General features: G+C 56.8%; 7 protein-coding genes across 7 annotated transcripts; 4 read left to right on the top strand and 3 right to left on the bottom strand.

Moving 5' to 3' along the window:
* The first annotated feature begins 27 nt into the window (after positions 1–27).
* V1518DRAFT_422619 (NO signaling/Golgi transport ligand-binding domain-containing protein) lies at positions 28–886 on the top strand. The gene is made up of 4 exons (XM_066905495.1): positions 28–104; positions 157–357; positions 415–606; positions 691–886. Exons 1-4 carry the CDS (start codon positions 42–44, stop codon positions 808–810), a joined length of 576 nt encoding a protein of 191 aa, XP_066757376.1. The 5' UTR covers positions 28–41; the 3' UTR covers positions 811–886.
* Positions 887–900: 14 nt separating this feature from the next.
* Positions 901–2,567, top strand: V1518DRAFT_422617 (nucleotide-diphospho-sugar transferase). The gene has a single exon (XM_066905494.1). The coding sequence runs from the start codon at positions 950–952 to the stop codon at positions 2,387–2,389; it is 1,440 nt and encodes a 479-aa protein (XP_066757375.1). The 5' UTR covers positions 901–949; the 3' UTR covers positions 2,390–2,567.
* V1518DRAFT_457788 (uncharacterized protein) lies at positions 2,387–5,987 on the bottom strand. The gene is made up of 3 exons (XM_066906578.1): positions 5,208–5,987; positions 4,867–5,159; positions 2,387–4,820 (listed from the first exon to the last, which is right to left on the bottom strand). The coding sequence occupies exons 1-3, from the start codon at positions 5,955–5,957 to the stop codon at positions 2,597–2,599; spliced, it is 3,267 nt and encodes a 1,088-aa protein (XP_066757374.1). The 5' UTR covers positions 5,958–5,987; the 3' UTR covers positions 2,387–2,596.
* Positions 5,988–6,143: 156 nt separating this feature from the next.
* V1518DRAFT_422614 (uncharacterized protein) lies at positions 6,144–7,461 on the bottom strand. Its single transcript, XM_066905493.1, has 2 exons — positions 6,473–7,461; positions 6,144–6,423 (listed from the first exon to the last, which is right to left on the bottom strand). Exons 1-2 carry the CDS (start codon positions 7,239–7,241, stop codon positions 6,254–6,256), a joined length of 939 nt encoding a protein of 312 aa, XP_066757373.1. The 5' UTR covers positions 7,242–7,461; the 3' UTR covers positions 6,144–6,253.
* Positions 7,462–7,541: 80 nt separating this feature from the next.
* On the top strand, positions 7,542–10,493 carry V1518DRAFT_422611 (uncharacterized protein). The gene has a single exon (XM_066905492.1). The coding sequence runs from the start codon at positions 7,622–7,624 to the stop codon at positions 10,388–10,390; it is 2,769 nt and encodes a 922-aa protein (XP_066757372.1). The 5' UTR covers positions 7,542–7,621; the 3' UTR covers positions 10,391–10,493.
* On the top strand, positions 10,482–13,728 carry V1518DRAFT_422610 (uncharacterized protein). Its single transcript, XM_066905491.1, has one exon. The coding sequence runs from the start codon at positions 10,579–10,581 to the stop codon at positions 13,561–13,563; it is 2,985 nt and encodes a 994-aa protein (XP_066757371.1). The 5' UTR covers positions 10,482–10,578; the 3' UTR covers positions 13,564–13,728.
* V1518DRAFT_422608 (uncharacterized protein) lies at positions 13,603–14,939 on the bottom strand. Its single transcript, XM_066905490.1, has 2 exons — positions 14,446–14,939; positions 13,603–14,397 (listed from the first exon to the last, which is right to left on the bottom strand). The coding sequence occupies exons 1-2, from the start codon at positions 14,912–14,914 to the stop codon at positions 13,697–13,699; spliced, it is 1,170 nt and encodes a 389-aa protein (XP_066757370.1). The 5' UTR covers positions 14,915–14,939; the 3' UTR covers positions 13,603–13,696.
* Between the last annotated feature and the right edge of the window lie 25 nt (positions 14,940–14,964).

The following is a 14,964-nucleotide window of genomic DNA, read 5'->3' as shown; positions in this document are numbered from 1 at the left end:
GACGCCATCGCGATCACCAACGCCATTCCCCACACAACATCATGGCCGCGCGCACACCGCGCCAGATCGGCGAGGACGTGTGGAAGACCAAGGTCGAGAAGGTGGTGCGTACTCTCTCTTTCACACTCTTCTTTGTTATTCTTTCTAACGAGACAGAACGCGGAGCTGGTAACCCTCACATACGGCTCGGTCGTCGCGCAACTGTGCAAGGACTTCAACAGCGACTATGTCCAAGTCAACGAGCAGCTCGACAAGATGGGGTACAATATTGGTATCCGCCTTATTGAAGACTTTCTTGCGCGTGCGGGGTCCGGGCGGTGCAAGAACTTCCGCGATACCGCTGAAGTCATCTCCAAGGTCTACTCCTATGCCCCTTCCACATCTACATTCCAGGCAGCACTAATATATGCGTAGGTCGGATTCAAAATCTTTTTAAACATCACGCCGTCAATTCTCAACTGGTCGCCCGACAACAAGCAATTCAGTCTCGTGTTCGACGAGAACCCGCTCGCGGATTTCGTCGAGCTCCCCGACGACCGACGCGCCGTGGATGAGCTGTGGTATTCCAACATCCTCTGTGGCGTGCTGCGAGGTGCTTTAGAGATGGTACTTATTCCACTTTCTATTTCGCTGCTTTGTTGCACATTCTGCGGTGCGTAGTTGTGTATGTGCAACGGCTAACTAGCGCAGGTCCAGATGCAGGTCGAAGCCGAGTTCGTTAGCGACGTGCTCCGGGGCCACGACACCACCGAGATGAAAGTAACCCTGATTCGCGTACTTGAGGACGAAATGCCCGTCGGCGAGGAGTAATTGCTATTTTGCGGTGTTTCCCGATTTGTGCCATGTAAATAAAGCTATTTCCGTACACACTCGCGTACGCCGTAAATACTCCGTGTTCCCCAACCTCTGCTTCCACTTTCTTCACCACCACCACATCACACAACACACAATGCCTGCACTTGAGGAACTCCGCGCAGCCTACGCTGCCGCGGGACAGGACCACGTATTCACTTTTTACGACAGCCTCACATCCACCGAGCAGGCCTCGTTCCTCACTCAACTCGCCTCCATCGATCCAGCACGCATTACCCACATTGCCTCCTCCGTCCTCTCCTCCATCACCTTCCCAGACTCGACCCCCGGGGAAATTACCCCGCTGCCCTCGGCTGCCACCGCAAGCTTGCTTACCGCCTCATCAGCCGATATCGCGAAGTGGTACGACGCAGGGATCACCCTGCTCGCCCAGAACTCTGTGGCCGTTGTGCTCCTCGCGGGGGGGCAAGGCACACGTCTTGGATCTGCTGATCCAAAGGGGTGCTTCGACATCGGTCTCCCCTCACATGCGTCACTCTTTGAACTCCAAGCGCACCGCATTCTAGGACTGCAGAGGCTTGTTCAAGATACTACCGGCGTGACGAAAGTAGTGATTCCATGGTACATCATGACCTCCGGCCCGACGCGCGCACCGACTGAAGCATTCTTCTCCAAAAACCGTTACTTCGGTCTTGCACCCTCCGATGTGATCTTCTTCGAACAAGGCGTTCTTCCATGCATCGACAACTCTGGAAAGATCATGCTCGACACGCCCTCCTCCGTCGCTGTGGCACCAGACGGCAACGGCGGTATCTACCGCGCGCTTGTACAGCAACACGTCCTAGCCGACATGGCCGCTCGCGGCGTTAAACATGTCCATGCATACTGCGTGGATAACTGCCTCGCGCGCCTAGCCGACCCCGTTTTTCTCGGCTTCGCGTCCTCCCGTGGCGTTGCGGTGGCTACCAAGTCCGTGCCCAAACGCGCCCCAGAGGAGAGTGTTGGTCTGATCGTGTCAAAGAACAAGCGGCCCGCGGTAATCGAGTACTCCGAAATCTCGACGGAAATGGCTGCCGCTCGTGCCGAGGACGGCGAACTCGCGCTCCGCACTGCCAACATCGTGAATCATTACTACTCCACTTCCTACCTAGCCGATATCCCGGAATGGCCTGAATCATACCTCCCATACCACGTCGCCCGCAAGAAAATACCTTGCACAGACCTCACTACCGGCACACGCATCGCTCCCGCATCCCCCAACGGCATCAAACTCGAACAATTCATCTTCGATTGCTTCCCGCAGCTCCAAATGTCTGAATTCGCAAACCTTGAGGTCCGGCGCGAGGACGAGTTCTCACCACTCAAAAACAAAGCTGGGACTGTCGGCGAAGACGACGCGGATTCTTCCCGCGCGGATTTATTGCGTCAGGGAAAGCGGTGGTTACTCGCCGCCGGCGCGAGTTTCGACGACGACGTGCTCGGCGTGGAAGTTCCTCCCCTCATCTCCTACGCCGGCGAAGGCCTCGATGCTGCCAAAGGCAAGCACTTCTCCGACACATGTCTTCTCACGCTCTAGACGATTTCATGTCTCTTTCATATTCGCTAGTAACTTAGAAAATCTCTCGGTGAAATAACAAACACAAACGCGTCAAGTGTATCGTATACAAAATCAGATAAGAAATCCCAACACCAAACACCAATAATTTCACACACGCTTTTACTCTTGCGCTTTATTATACATTCTTCCTCATCACCCTAACCCCTCACCCTCACTCGCATATATCTACACCTCCCCCGTTGCCTCAACGCTATCATTCCACCCGAACGCGCCGCTACCGTCGAAATTCATTCCAGAAGGCGCGACCTCATCAGTATTCAAAAACGTGGTGAAATCGAAGTCCAGATCTTCCATAGTCCCGCCTGCTCCATTGGCCATGTCCATCAAGAACGATGGCGCGTCGGAATCAATGTACGAGCTTCCCGATGCGTCGCCGGATTGTAACACCCCGCTTGCTGTAGTCGCGGTGGTCGACGCAGTCGAGGTTGTCGTTGATGTGGTCGCAGTCGTGGGCGTGGGCTGCGGCGCTGCGCCGCTAGAAGCACCGACAGACGGCGGCACGCTATTTGCAACGCTCTGCGATGCGGCGAGTGTAGTGGCCTTCATCAATAAATGTGCGTTCGCGTTACCAGTAGGCATGCCTGTCATTCCATTATTCCCGTTGGAAAACGAATTTGCGTGCTGTGGCGTGAGCGGCGTCGTCGGCGTCGGCGGCTCCGACGTCTGTCCACCCGGCGTCGCGGAGGGCGTAACCGGGTTCGTCGACGCTGCTGCTGCTGCTGCCGCTGCGGCGGCGGCTGCCGCGTTGGCTGCTGCTTGTTGCTTCTTTGTGCGCTTTTTCGGCTCGCGTGGTTCCTTCTTACTCTTGGCCGCAAGTTTAGACGAAGCGGGTGGCGTCGGCGCCGTGATTGGTGCATTAGCAAGAGATGGCGACGACGACGTGCGCGGAGCATTCGGCGGCAGCGCTTGTGGTGGCGGCATCTGTTGCTGTTGCTGCGGTCCCCGCGGTTGCGAGGTTGGGCCTTGAATGTTCTGTCCGTTGCCAGATTGGCCTATCCCGTTCATTTGCTGCGACGTCCAAATCAGGCCCCCGTTTGGCTGCTGCTGTTGTTGCTGTTGCACTTGTTGCTGCTGTTGCTGTTGCTGCTGTACCTGCTGCTGCTGAACCTGCACCTGTTGCTGCCGCGCGCCGCCTTGCTGACGTCCCTGCTCCATCATATGCGCAGTAAACGCAGCCTGATGTCCTGGTTGCATGCCACGCATCATAACCTGATTACCCATCACATTCAACTGCTCGATTGGCGCGCCATAGTTTCCCAGATTCGGCGACGCCGTGCGTGATCCCGCTTGCTGTGCATTGCCTTGCTGTGGGTTATTCTCTGACATCGGTGACGCCGCGTTCGCGAGAACCTGGCTTGCAATTTTCGGGGTCATCCGTTTCGCCATGTCCATGTTTGGCTGTGGGGACGGTGCGTGGCGCGCTTGTTGTGGCGACATCGCAGAGAACGACGTCATTTCTGGGTTCTGGCCCTGTGAGCTCTGCTGCGAGTGCATGCCAGGACCGGGGGGCACCACGCCGGGAGGTCGGTTCTGTTTGATCACCGCGTCTTGCTGTTCCTGGCGCGTGATCATCAGGCGCTTCTTGTTCTGTTCCTCGAGTAGCATCAACTGCATCTGGTAGTCTTGCAGGGCGTTCGTATTGCCGCCCACAGATTGTGCCGCGGCCCCACCAGCTTGCATGCGCAACTGCGCCGCGCCGACTGGGGTCTGGCCATACTGATCAGACACAAACATTGCTTGTGCGGGGTCGGCCGACGAGTGTGCAATCATCGGTGATCCGCCGCCAAGATGCTGCGCCCCCGGCTGCAACGATCCTGTCTTGCTCATCATCGCCGCGCGCTGGTTGTTTAGCATACTGTTTGTGTACTGGCTCAATTGCGGGTTGACTCCAAGCGAGTGCGCACCAGCACCCGCACCTTGTTGACCAACGTGCGCGCCTTGTTGATGCGCCTGCTGTAGTTGGGCTTGCTGTTGTTGCTGTTGCTGGTGCAATTGTTGCTTGAGCATCTGCTGTGACGCAAACTGGCCGACTTGATTGGGGTTCATTCCCGTGTTGAGAAGCATCTGCTGCTGCGCGGCCTGTGCGGAGGCTGCTTGCTGGCCACCCGCGCCCACGAAACGGCCGGGCGTGACCTGCGAGTACGCGCCGTCCGGCGAGAGGCGCTGGCGTTTTGACGGCGATGCAGACTGTGACGAGGACGGTGAGCGTGCGACGGCCTCGGATGCCGCAGCCTGGTGTGCGACGCCGGGCTGTGGCTGTGATTGTTGCGGCTGGGCCTGTTGCTGCTGGTGCTGGGCCTGTTGCTGCTGCTGTTGTTGCAGGTGCTGCTGCGCGACGATAAGCTGTTGCTGCTGCTGTTGCTGCTGCTTGAACGCTTGTAATTGTGCTCTGCAATGGTTAGTGTGTGGTAGATCAAACCCGCTGTAGTACATACGGAGTGAAGTTGGCGACTCCCCGGCGGAGGTTGCCCTGGCGAAGCTGTATCTGCTGCTGCTGCTGCTGCAGAGCGCGCTGCTTATCTAGATCCGACATGCCCTCAGGGAAGTGGCCAATGCCATTGGGGTAGCGGCCAAGCGCAGAATGTGGATATCCCGCAGCCACGGCGGCCATTGCGGGATTCATGATCTGGCCTTGAGGACCGATGGCAGCACCACCTGCCGCGGCTGCAGCGACTTGCTGGTGCTGATGTAGCTGAGCTGCGCGCATAACTTGCTCTTGGCGGATGCGCTGCGGGTGTTAGATAGGGATCAGTAGGGGATGTGGGGCAAGTCTCACCTGAGAATGGATGAACTGCTGCGCAGGGGTGGAGGACTGCTTCATGGAGCGCGCAAAAAGTAGATCCCAGAAGATAAGCCACCATTCGAAAAGGAAACCCTCCGGGGCGTCGATGACGCCGATAGACTTGGTAGTGGATGACGCGCCGGCAGAGGCGGCCGCATTGGCCGCGTCGTCGACGTCGAGATCCTGCGCAGATGATCCGCTTGCGGAGTTGCCGCCACTGAAATCACCGTTCACACGGCCCTTCTCGAGCTTAATGTCAACGCCGAGTTCCGCGGCGGAGGAAACGACGGAGGCGCCAGTGGCCTGCTCCGGACGCGCTGCGGCAGAGCCGCTTTTAAGCACGGGGTGCATCTTAACGTCAGCCTCCTGTGCAAACACAGCCGCAGACTGAGTGAGCTTGTGTTTGAGCAGATAGTCGTAAATATACGCGTTGAAGAAGACCTGTTCGGAACGGTGACTCTCGGCGTGATGCTGCGCGGAGGCAGGTCCGCCGGCCGCGCCCTGCCCTGCCGCAGCCTGATTCACAGCATTCTGCGCCTGTTGTTGCACTTGTGCTTGCGCATGGGCTTGCTGCTGCTGCGATTGGGTATTCTGCTGGGGGTTCGCCGGGGCACCTTGCTGCTGCTGCTGCGGGGGGCCCTGCTGCGCCTGGCCTTGGTTCTGCGGCGGGGGTTGGGGCGGCTGGGTGGGCTGGCCGGGCAGCGCGCCCTGGGCCGCTGTGGCCAGGGAGGAGTCCTGGTTCATGGTGGCGGGGGGGGGTTAAGAGAAGGACGGGGATGGAGGGGAAGGCGAGGAAGAAGGGGAAGCGGCAGGAAGTGGTGTTGTGTTGTGCCCTAACCCTGTGGCGCGGCATATCCACACAAAGTGGCTTTATTTGCGTCGCAACTGCGCAAATCCGCCACACTTGCGCGCACTTCTCAGCCCGGGACACCGGCTACGCAGGCGCCAGCAAACGCCCAATACGGAAGGTGCGCAAGCTCGACGCGTGCGCTCTTCGCGAGGGTGGAGCATACGATATGGATCATATAAAGGCCTACATGCTACCGCAGCGAGATCACGTCCTCCACGCCAAAGTCCGCCGACTTCTCCGCCGGTACTGGCTCCCCTGCCGATATTGATGCTGCCGTCGCCGCCGCCTTCGCATGCAACTCAGCCTCGTTTCTGAATGAAAGTGCGGTAAGGATGAGTCCCGCGACGATCCCGATCGTAACTGCCTTGTTAGCATACCCCTAAAGCGCCAGCGTAGGCATATCACATACTCAATCCTCGCCGCGTGGTCTGCCACCGCAGTGCCTCGACCTCCGACCTTAATCCCGACGACAGCGAGATCGTGATCCGGTTATTCAGCTCCTGTATCTGCAGCTGCAGCGTCTTCGAGTCTATTTTGGACGCGTTCTTGCGCTCGTCGACGTCCATCTTGACCTCGTTCTTCATCACATCAATCTGCTCCTCGTACCGCACCTTCAGGTTGACATACTCTCGCTGCAACGCCGCAATCTCGGCATGTGCGAGATTTAGCTGGCCCTTTCGGCTATTCTGCACCTCCGTCCGTAGCTCACTGCCAGCAGCGTCGAACAGGTACGCTTCGTTCTGCATCTCGGCAGAGGAGAGATAGGTTTCACGCGCACGAACGAGACCTTGCGACAACGACCCGCGGATGCACTTCATAATCACAATCGCCTGCTCCTCCGTGAACCCGGCAGCTTTGAGCTGGCAAAACATCTTGTACGTGTCGAAGTTGTGTGTGTAGCGTATACTGCTGAACGGTACTGTGTTTGGCGTGTTCTCGCTGTCCTCATCTGCAATATTATCGTTATTTCCTCCGCCGTTACTGTTGCCACCGCCGCCGCCACTACCGCTGCCGCCCGCGCTGGTGGCCGATCCTGCAGCGTCGGCGGTAGTTGTGCCTGCGGCAGCCGTGCCCCGGTGCCGTGTCTGCATCGTACCCTGTGCGTCCGCGCGCGCTGGGTTCCACAGCACCACTGCTGGCAGCAGTATCTGCGGTCGTGGAGCAGTTGCCGTCGACATGAAGCGCCGGGAGCTGGTGTTCGTGCGACGTGTTGCTAAGATGGCAGTGGAGTACCGGTGGTAGACGCGTCCTGCTCAGTGTTAGTAGGTACTCAGAGGAGAAAAGCACCAATATCAACACACCGCACACGCGCGTCTCCCAGAGCGATAGTGTAAATACCGTTCTGCTGGGTTCTCTCATTGTACAGTCTGTGGAGGCGTAAATGGTGAAGTGAACAAGTGACCTCGAAGTCTGGGGTAGTTGGCGCTGACTTCTCAAGGTGTTTGTGTTGATGAGCCCTGACGCTTCGACGCGCCTTACTACGGCCAACTTCCCCAAAGATACCCATTCTCACCGCAATACCTTCTGCTCGCCCTGCTCAAAGAACACTCTCCCGCGCATGGCGCAAAGCTCCACCTCCCCTCGCCCGGCGCTTTCTGTCTCTTCCTCCTCGTCTTCTCTGTCCTCCCTTAAACCCCCCGCCTCTCGCGTTCTCTCCCGCCGCAACACCTCGGCCGCCAATTCCACCTTTGATCCTGTCGCCATCGAATCCTGGGATGTCGTCTTCGAGCATTTCCAGCCGCCTCAGATTCGGGTTGTTGCATTTCAAATCCGCAATGAAGCAAAGGCAAAGCGCGAGAAACTTCGCGCCCTCGTCGGCCAGAGCTATCGCGACTTGCTCGCGACCGCAGATACCATCATCGGCATGAACGACTCTGCCGTCGCCATGGAGACCCAATTCCGCGAACTCACCACCGGTGTTGGCGCACAGAACCTTGTCGACCGCGCCATCAAACACGATGGTTTTAACCGCATCATCGCTACGCGGGATTGCCGCGCCAACTCCATTGTCGCCGTCGTCAAGGTCGTTCAGGAACTCCTCTTCGCTGCGGACTCGCTCCTGCATACATCTTCTGCTGCAATTCTTACGTCCGCACAATTACTGCTTGTCGCAACCGAGCTCTTACGCCATCTTGAAGCCGAGTTGGACTCGCCCAACACCACGTTTCTGTCTACTCGTCTCGCGGTGCTTCGCGCGCTGCTGCTCTCCAAAATCACATCTATCCTACGCACAACCTCCACCGCCGCCATTCTCGATGCACTTGTTGCGTACTCTCTTTTCACTAAATCTTCAGCCTCGGCGACGCTACAGCATTTCCTCGCCGTCCGCGCAGAGCAAATCAAACCAATGTGCACACCCATGAAGGAGAGCACGCGCGACTTAGTCGGCGCGTTACAAGTATTCGACGCGACGCTAAGCGCCGTCAAGTCGCTCTTCCCCACGCAATTCACCCGTGCCGTAGCTCGCGCAAACACGCTGCCGATCCTCAGCGACCCCGAGATAATATGTTTGCCATACGTCGACTTCTCTCTGCTCACGACATGGTGTCCGCCAAGCATCGCGCAGTACAAACCGCCGCTATTACCGGACGACTTACAGAAACCTATCGCGTTGGAAGCTCTTCGTGCGCAATTTCAGGTCACAGTGATTGCCGACTTTGAGTCTGGTGTTCGCGCGGCTATTGAGCATGTTAAAAGCACGGTGGTTGTCGCGTGCTCTGCAGGTGAGGCAGTTACCGCACTTAACGACCTTCGGAAATCTCTTTTCCAGACTCTCGTCGACCGGCCTGCCATCCGTGCACTGCTCTTCTCAGATACCGCGACGTGGGAGCAAGAATGGGCGCCGGCGACCAAGGAGCTCTGTCTGGCCCACCTATCTACCGCATCAGGCATCACCGACAGTCTTTCCGCGATTGTCGCAGAAGATGACGTAGCCACAGCCGCTGCTGCCTCCAAAATTGGAGGCCCGACGAGTCTATGGGACGATAATTGGATGTCTCTCGACATCTCCCGCGGCGCACTCGATTTTCGTACTGCGGTATCCGCGCTCATGGGCGGCAAAGCCTCTGTGTGCGGCGAGATCATCGATGATATCAGGGACTGGTGGGACGGTGTCGCGGCGATGCGCAAGGTGATTCAAACGATTTCGAGTGTATACGACTACGATCTCTACGACGATGCGGACGCGGACGACGATGCTGGAGATAGTGGGGAGAATTGGTTTAAACAGCACCGCGCGATGGCTGCCGCCGAAGCGAAGTCGCTTGATGAAGTCGTTGTGAAGCAGGTCATTCCACAAGGTACCGCTTTGCTCTCTGACAAGATCCGCGAGCTACTAGCAGGTGCGACAGGGGATAAATCGAAAATCAGCAGCCTTGTCCGTGTCGCGCGACGAATTGGGGATCTCCCCCTCGACGATATTGATCCCACCGTCAAATCATCAGTCTCAGAGATTATCGATCACGCGTACCGCATTTTTGCAGGTGTCATGTTCCCTGTCACTATTAGCACGGACGAAATTGCAACACATCTCCGCAGCGACGATCCGGGGGTGCTGATATGGGAAGAAGAACCCGTATCAGTCGCGACGAACGACATGACATATCCGTCAGACCCGTCGCCGTGGTTGTCGGAGAAAGTGTACGCGAGTTACGTACTTCCAGTCCTCAGAGATGGGTATGAAGACATCTTCTTGGGAGCGACGACTGGCGTTAAGGCGTGTCGTGAGGTTGCGGGCGACATGTGGATGAATGGCATGCGGGACGCGCTGAATGCGTACATCGCCGAGGCAGCACAAGAGCCAGTTACGGAGGAAGTGAAAGAAGAGTCGACGCTTACCACGGCGGACACGTCAGAGGAGAGTGAGCCTACTGAATCCGCAGGGACCACGTCAGCGGAGACAGCTTCAAAAGACACACTATCGGATGCATCTCCCACAGAGGCGACTTTTTCAGACCTTACATCAGCACAAAGCTCGCCCGATCCGGAGTCCGCCACTGTGCACTCACTCGACGCGTCCTCCGAACCTGGCAAACACGCATCTGAAGATCCCACCCCTGAGGAACCATTGCCCAGCCCCATTACTACACCAACACGCGAGCACTGGATCCAACTCCTCTTCGACGTACTTTTCCTCTCCCGAGTGTTTGCAACCGACTCTACCGTCCTTCGGGATATCGTCCTCGCTGGCCTTACCTCCGACCCTACCTCCACCTCCATCTCCACTTCTGCCACGTCCTCCGCCGACTCCGACAAGCTACTCTCCGTGATCATCAAGCGCGTCGACGCATGCTGGAAAAGGACATACCTACTATACGCGATTTTGTAGATAGATTCATAGATTTTTCCTTACCTTGACTCGGCACTCTGAAGTCACGTGTACTGCCGAAAACCCGCGTCGGCGACGATGCCGCCGCCGCCGCCAACATGATCGTGGCTCTTTCTTTGATTTCAACTACAATTGCTGCAGAGAAGATGGGCTACGAGTCTACTAGTGCGCGACGAGAACCATAATATATGCTAGAATATCCATTGACAATGGCGCCTGCGACAAAAGACTCGCGGAAAGCAACAGCAGACGCGAAGGCGGTGGAGAAGGCGACGTTGCAGCACGCGACGTCCACGACGCTGGTGTTTGCACTTTGGCTCGTCGTGCTGAATGTGATCGCGGTGTACTTATTTGCATCCGGATTCCTGCTCACACGGCCGGTGCTTGAGGACATTGCGGTGGACGGCGGCGTCACGGGCTTGCCGCGCCCTTTCAAGCGCGCGGTGGTGGTCGTGATCGACGCGCTGCGGCAGGATTTCATCACTGGCTCGGGCAATATGGGCGAGAATTACTTCTCAGATGCGCTGGTCGAACCGGTGTTACGGGCGGTGTCCGAGCCGGAGAACGCGGCTGTGTACAAATTCGTCGCGGATCCGCCGACCACAACACTGCAAAGGCTCAAGGCGCTGACAACAGGCTCACTGCCGACATTTGTCGACGCGGGATCGAATTTTCATGGTTCAGCAGTGTCAGAAGATTCCTGGATTAGGCAGTTGCTGAACGAGAACAAGCGCGTCGCGTTCGCGGGGGATGATACTTGGATTTCCTTGTTTCCCGCGCTGGGTGAGGATGGGAATATTTCGTTTCCGTACGAGTCATTTAATGTTTGGGATCTGGACACTGTCGATGCGGGTGTGACTTCACATCTCGTTGCATTGCTCGCAGAGCGCGAGAAGTGGGACGTGTTGATTGCGCATTACCTTGGTGTGGACCACGCTGGGCATCGCTACGGTCCGGATACGCCACAGATGAAGACAAAGCTGACGGAGATGAACGATGTTATCAGGTTCGTGCTCGAGGCGCTCAAGGATGACGAAGACACATTGCTCGTTGTGCTGGGCGATCACGGAATGGACGATAAGGGCGATCACGGCGGCGACTCACAGGGCGAGATCGAGGCTGGCTTATTCCTGTACTCGGCGCGCCAGTTCCTGGCTCCATTCGATGACATCGAGACCGTGAATCAGATAGACATCGTGCCGACGTTGTCTATCCTTCTAGGCTTGGCCGTCCCGTTCAGCAACCTCGGCACCCCAATTCTCGCGCCTATGCTCGGCCCCAGTGTCGACGAGGCACAACTAGCATCCGCTTTATACCTCGTATCGCAGCAAATCAGTAACTACCGCGCAAGTCACCCCTCATTCAGCGTCGATGTCGCGAACATCACGCGGTTGTACGACATCGCCGTCGCCGCGTGGGATGGCAAATTGGAGCCTGACATGAACTACAACGAGGTCGCGGAGCTGCACTTGGAGTTCCAACGCGCGAATCTTCGCGAGTGTCGCGAGATGTGGGCACGGTTTGATCTCCCATCGATTAGCATGGGCATCGTGGTGTTTGCTCTGACGACGCTCGTCGCGGTGTATTTTTACTTTTCGTTCGACGGAACCGCTGCATGCGCCTCGGATTATCTAGGTCCATTGCTTATCAAGATAGGCATTGCGGGTATTACAGGCGGTGTGGCTGGCGCTGTAGCTGGATTAACACACCACGGTCCTCTTAACAGCGGCCTTTTCTACACCGCCATTTCCAGCATCCTCGCTTGCATCTTCGGCATCGCAAAACTTCGCCTTGGTACTTTTTGCGGCTCAAATGCTTGGACCATGCTCGCATTGTTCATCGCCTTCGCACACGGCACCGTATTCGCTTCGAACTCGTTCGTAGTCTGGGAAGGATCAGTGGTGAGTTTTATCGTCGTGAGCGTCGGCTTCGTGCTGCTTCTCGCTGCTCTTAGGCTAGACAGCGTGGATGTGCAAGTGCGCTTCAGCGCCGTATTTAACGCGGTTGTATTCATTGTGCTTGCGAGACTTGCGGCGTATCCGGTTGTCTGCCGAGAGGAGCAGTTGCCGTATTGCACGACGAACTTTTACAAGTCGACGGCGTCTTCCACGTCTTCCCTCGCGGCGACCATTGCCGCACTTGTGGTCGCACTCGTGTTGCCATCACTTGTGCGCTCGTTCTTAGGGACATCAAAGTCTTACGAAGGCGCGGCGCCGCTGTGGATCGGTATCGGCATGCGGTTCGTGCTGTTGCTGGTCGGGTTATACTGGGCACTTGACTTTGTGGAGGCGGATACACGGAGTCTTGTCACAAGCGAACAGATGCGGCCAAGCAAGTTCGTGATCTCACGCGTCGTCCTTGGTATTGCCATCGTCGGTGCGCCGTTCGCGTGGATCCGCGCGTGTCCGCTGTGTTTGAAAATCGAGATGCAGAACAACCAGGATAAAATCAGGCGGGCTGTGCAATCTGGGGACGTCGACACTGCGAGTAAGACAATGCCGGTGTCGGTGCAGATCACGGGGTTTGGAAATACCTACGGCGCGCTTTACTTGTTGCTGTTCCTATCGGTGTTGTGTGGTGTCATGCTGTGCACGAAGCCGGTTGGAATAGTCGCATTGGCAGTATTCACGTATCAAATGCTTACATTACTCGAGCTTGCAGACACGTTAGAGTTGCCGATGCGTGCACCGCTGGTAGTTGCGACATTGTTACCGCTCATGGCGACGCAGTATTTCTTCGCGACTGGCCACCAAGCCACTCTTTCGTCGATTCAATGGGATGTGGCCTTTATCTTCACTGAAACGATTCGCGCACCGCTTCCTCACCTCGCGCTGGTCTTCAACACCTTCGGAAGCTACCTCCTCGCAGGCCTTGCGGTGCCGCTGTCAGTTCTGTACAAGCTGTCGCCCTCTCCGAAAGACCGCCATGCATCAGAAGTAGCAATGTCTCGCGTACTTCGTGCATGCGTTGGCAGTGCGGTGTATACCGGTATCGTTGTATTGGCGAATTGCGTGCTTGCGACGGTATTGAGACGGCATCTTATGGTGTGGAAGATCTTTGCGCCGCGGGTTATGCTTGCCGGCGCGGGGTTGCTTGTGTTTGATATCGCGATGTTGCTCGCCATGTGCATCGCTGAGCGCTCTATTGCCGGTGTATTCGACGTGTTTGGATAGAGCTGCAGTGTATTTGCATGTTTGCATTGTGTCATAGAACCTGCGTCTACTAGAGAGATGAAAAAGGGGACTACGAATTATGAAGATCATTTGTACATAACATTGATGAATAAGCTGTCATGAGAATAACTTGTTAATATGTATTTGATATGCGCGACGGTCGGACGAAGCGGGAAGACGAGGTCGACGACGGGGAAGCGCGCACGCGTTCGTCGATACGTGTGAGAAGCGCGCGCACGCGTGCTTGCGTGTGTGTGAATTCGGCTGTGATGTCTGTCAACCCCGCATCATCTTCATCCTCTTGGAAATCGTCAAAGTCGTCGGCGAGAGAGTGGAAGCGCGGATGCACGACTGCGTCGGCGAACCGCAGAACTGGCGGCGCTTGCGCCACTGGGGTTTGCAGCGCGTGCCGGCGAGGTGATATAAATATATCATTCCTGTCTGTAAGTGTCGTCGCTGCAGGGTGTAACGTTGATATCGGCAGTAATGTCTGCGGTGGTGATGGTGGGAATTCAGAGATCGGTCGGCGTTCAGCGGTGGTTGAGTAGTATGTGGGGATACGGACAGGTTCATTAGAAGTCTCGGAAAGGTTGATAGGGTCAGAATTAGAGGAGGGGTAGTCAGGGTCGTGAAGGTCGTGAGTGTGTATGTTGGATAGAAGGTCGTCGTCGTCTTCGTGGTCGTCGTCGGCGAGACTGTGAAGATGTCGCGATGGATGCGTACGTCTGGGCGTCGTTTCTTGAGATACGTTGTCGTGCTCCCCCTCATTGTCCTCATCCTCGTAGCCGTAATCAAGATCGGCTTGCTCGTCGCTCGAGACTTCACCTGAGTGTTCTGCTCTCTTTAGCATTGGTACCACACCGCAAACCACCGAGAACATACCACTAAACGGCTCCAAACTCGTCTCGGACGACGCCCCGCCCTCCTCCACTTCCTCGTCACCTTCAATCTGTGTAGTTCCCTCGACAGCCCTCTCAAGCTCACACACCGCGCGCACAACAACCGCAACCGCGTCCCTCCGCTCCGTCGCAACGCACACCGGTTCCAACGCAACCACACAATCCACAGTCTCCGGTGCCAAATACTCCTCGCACTGTACCAGCGTGCCTATCAGCAACTTCGCGGATTGTACTCGTGCCTTGAGTGACTTCCGGGTGAACTGCGCACTCACGATGGTTGGGGTGGGTTGGGAGGTAGTTTTGGAGGTAGTGCTTTGGGAGGGGAGTAGGATCGCACGGCAGAGGGCGAGCAGGGCGGGTGGTGTTGTGAGTGTGTCAGGGGGTGGAAGCGGGAGATCGTGCAAGGCGTAGAGATGCTTTAATGCGGCATGGTGTGGGCGAGGAGAGGACATGATGTGGTGATGAGGATAGGTGGTGATGGCGGGAGACGAAAGACAACTAC

Source organism: Limtongia smithiae, assembly GCF_038497785.1.
Source record: "Limtongia smithiae strain NRRL Y-17922 unplaced genomic scaffold V1518scaffold_14, whole genome shotgun sequence".
NCBI lineage: Eukaryota > Fungi > Ascomycota > Lipomycetes > Lipomycetales > Lipomycetaceae > Limtongia > Limtongia smithiae.
The sequence above is the reverse complement of the archived record's forward strand: the minus strand, read 5'-3'. Positions and strand labels throughout refer to the sequence as shown.